This window comes from Aplysia californica, unplaced genomic scaffold (genome assembly GCF_000002075.1).
Source record: "Aplysia californica isolate F4 #8 unplaced genomic scaffold, AplCal3.0 scaffold00085, whole genome shotgun sequence".
NCBI classification, from domain to species: domain Eukaryota; kingdom Metazoa; phylum Mollusca; class Gastropoda; order Aplysiida; family Aplysiidae; genus Aplysia; species Aplysia californica.
This window is the reverse complement of record NW_004797355.1, coordinates 963907-966344: the sequence shown is the minus strand read 5'-3', so window position 1 is coordinate 966344 and position 2438 is coordinate 963907. Positions and strand designations below refer to the sequence as shown.

At 37.7% G+C, this 2438-nt stretch overlaps 1 protein-coding gene across 1 annotated transcript in view; it reads left to right on the top strand.

Moving 5' to 3' along the window:
- The window catches only part of LOC106011290, a gene marked incomplete at its 5' end in the record, with an annotated part of 67399 nt that overhangs the window by 62973 nt on the left and 1988 nt on the right, over window positions 1-2438 (top strand). Inside the window, 1 exon segment of the mRNA XM_013080425.2 lies at window positions 579-664. Within this exon segment, the coding sequence (XP_012935879.1) occupies window positions 579-664 (86 nt within the window).

The following is a 2438-nucleotide window of genomic DNA, read 5'->3' as shown; positions in this document are numbered from 1 at the left end:
GAGTGTTTAATCGGCGTCTTGCATTGTATGCTTCCTGGGAAGCCGAGATAGATGGAAGTTTGACCCGTGTCAAAGGTTGGGGGTGGCTGACGATTGGGAGGTGGCTGCGGGTTGACGAAAGGGAAAAGCGCGGCGGTGCCACTGACTGAAGCGTCTTTAGGCAATTCCCAAAGGGGGGACATTACCATGTTCTGTTGCACAGTAGAATGGTAAATGGGCTGATTCATAAATGTCATGCTCATAACTTTTCTGGAATTGCAATAGGGGAAACTGCTGCTTTTTTCCCTCATCCTTACTATCGTCATTTTTCCTCTACTTCTTTTGTATGTTTGCCACACTCTTGTGACCCGCTATTTCAGGGGTGCCTTGATTGTCGAAGCAGACTTTGTGCTGTTGAAGCTAGAGAGGTGAGCAGAGTAAGCCCGAGTAAGGACTTCTCTGTTGACATCCACCCCTTGGCGCTCATATGACCTTATGTAGTTGAGAGCGCCGTACAAACGTTACTAAAACTTTTTTTAAAACTCTTAGAAAAACAGCTAGATAAATGAAAAGTTTCTGTTGTCTCTGTGTCCCCCCAGCCGCGTGTCTCCTGGTGCTGAATGAAGTCTTTGTCAAGACGGTGGAGCATGAGAAGGAGAATATGCCGGGCCGGATCCCGCTACAGGTGAGTCGTGCAGACCGACCTACCCACCTACTACACCAGGGACTGGGACTTTGTAAAGGACTGGGATTTGTAAAGGACTGGGATTTGTAAAGGACTGGGATTTGTAAAGGACTGGGATTTGTAAAGGACTGGGATTTGTAAAGGACTGGGATTTGTAAAGGACTGGGATTTGTAAAGGGCTGGGACTTTTGAAAAGACTGGGGTTTTTGAAAGGACTGTGATTTGTAAAGGACTGGGACGTTTAGAAGGACTGGGATTTTTTTTTACTAGTTTGCAGTTTGATTTATCGGCGGCCTGCTGTCTCAGATCATGTACCAACCCCGAAATTTTGAAAAATTGTTTTTTTGCAGCTTCTTAATATGTGGTGTTGGTTGCAATAATTTCTTTGGAATAATATTGGTCAAATCACAATACATGTTGAAAAAAGCAAAAAAGCAAGACAATATAATTTTTAAGATACGGGTGAGTGCAAAGAATTTTAACAATGTTTTTTCCTGAAAAAAATTGCTGTTAGGGCTTAAGACATTTCAGTCACCTTGCCGAAGTTGTAAACGCCTTTCATTGAAACAATATTTGTGCACCGCATACTATGGGACTAGGCTTCTGTCCAATGTCATCAGATCTGAACTAACCTCGTCTTTTCTCATTTCATGTCATCCATTCTCATCCGACTCGCCATCTCGTCCTATCTCCATTATTTTATCTCTTCTTCTCACCTCATCTCATCACCTACTTTCTGCATATGTGAGGCAGCGTGGTAGAATCAGGCTCTCGTCAGTTTTTGGGCATGTAGAGTTATTTGTGTCATCTTAAAACTTGCTCCCTTGTCTTTATTTGGATGAAAAAAATATCCATTTATCTTGAATACTAGTCGAGATATTTGCGACAGAAGGAGGTGGGGGTCACTTGTTTTCAGAGGTGAAATTAGTGAGAAAGTGGCCGCCAAATATTAGTTATTTCCTTAGCTTAAAAGTCCGTGGTAACTGAAAAATTACATTTTTTGTGCCTTTAATCAACGTTTTTTTCAGAAAAATCCGCGCAGAAATGAGTTCTTTAATGGGTATGAAAGGTGTTCAGCCAAAAAACGAAAATTCGATAAAAATTCAGAAACATGCGGAAAAATGCAAGTTTTTTCACTTTGATTATTTTGACGAGAGCCTGATTCCACCACGCTGCCTGACATATATTATTTTTATACAAACACATATTAATATACATAATACTATGTTGTACGTACACACGTGTCCATTAATTTATAAAATGCGATATCTTTATTTATGAAAGTAATGCGCATTGAGCATTGTTTTTTTCAGAAAATGGAAATGCGCAGCATAAATATGCTATTAAATATTTATTATCTATTGACATTATCATTATTACTATTATTAGTTTTATTATTATTATTATTATTATTATTATTATTATTATTATTATTATTATTATTATTATTATTATTATTATTATTATTATTATTATTATTATTATTATTATTATTATTAGTTGTATTATTATTATTGTTATTGTTATTATTGTAGTTACTATCATTATCATTAGTAGTAGTAGTAGTAGTAGTAGTAGTAGTAGTAGTAGTAGAAGCAGTAGTAATAGTAGTAGTAGTAGTAGTAATAGTAGTAGTAGTAGTAGTAGTAGTAGTAGTAGTAGTAGTAGTAGTAGTAGTAGTAGTAGTAGTGGTAGTAGTAGTAGTATCATCATTATCATTATTCTCACCTCTCGTATCCCTCCCACCTACCACCCCCCCCCCCCACTTCCAACA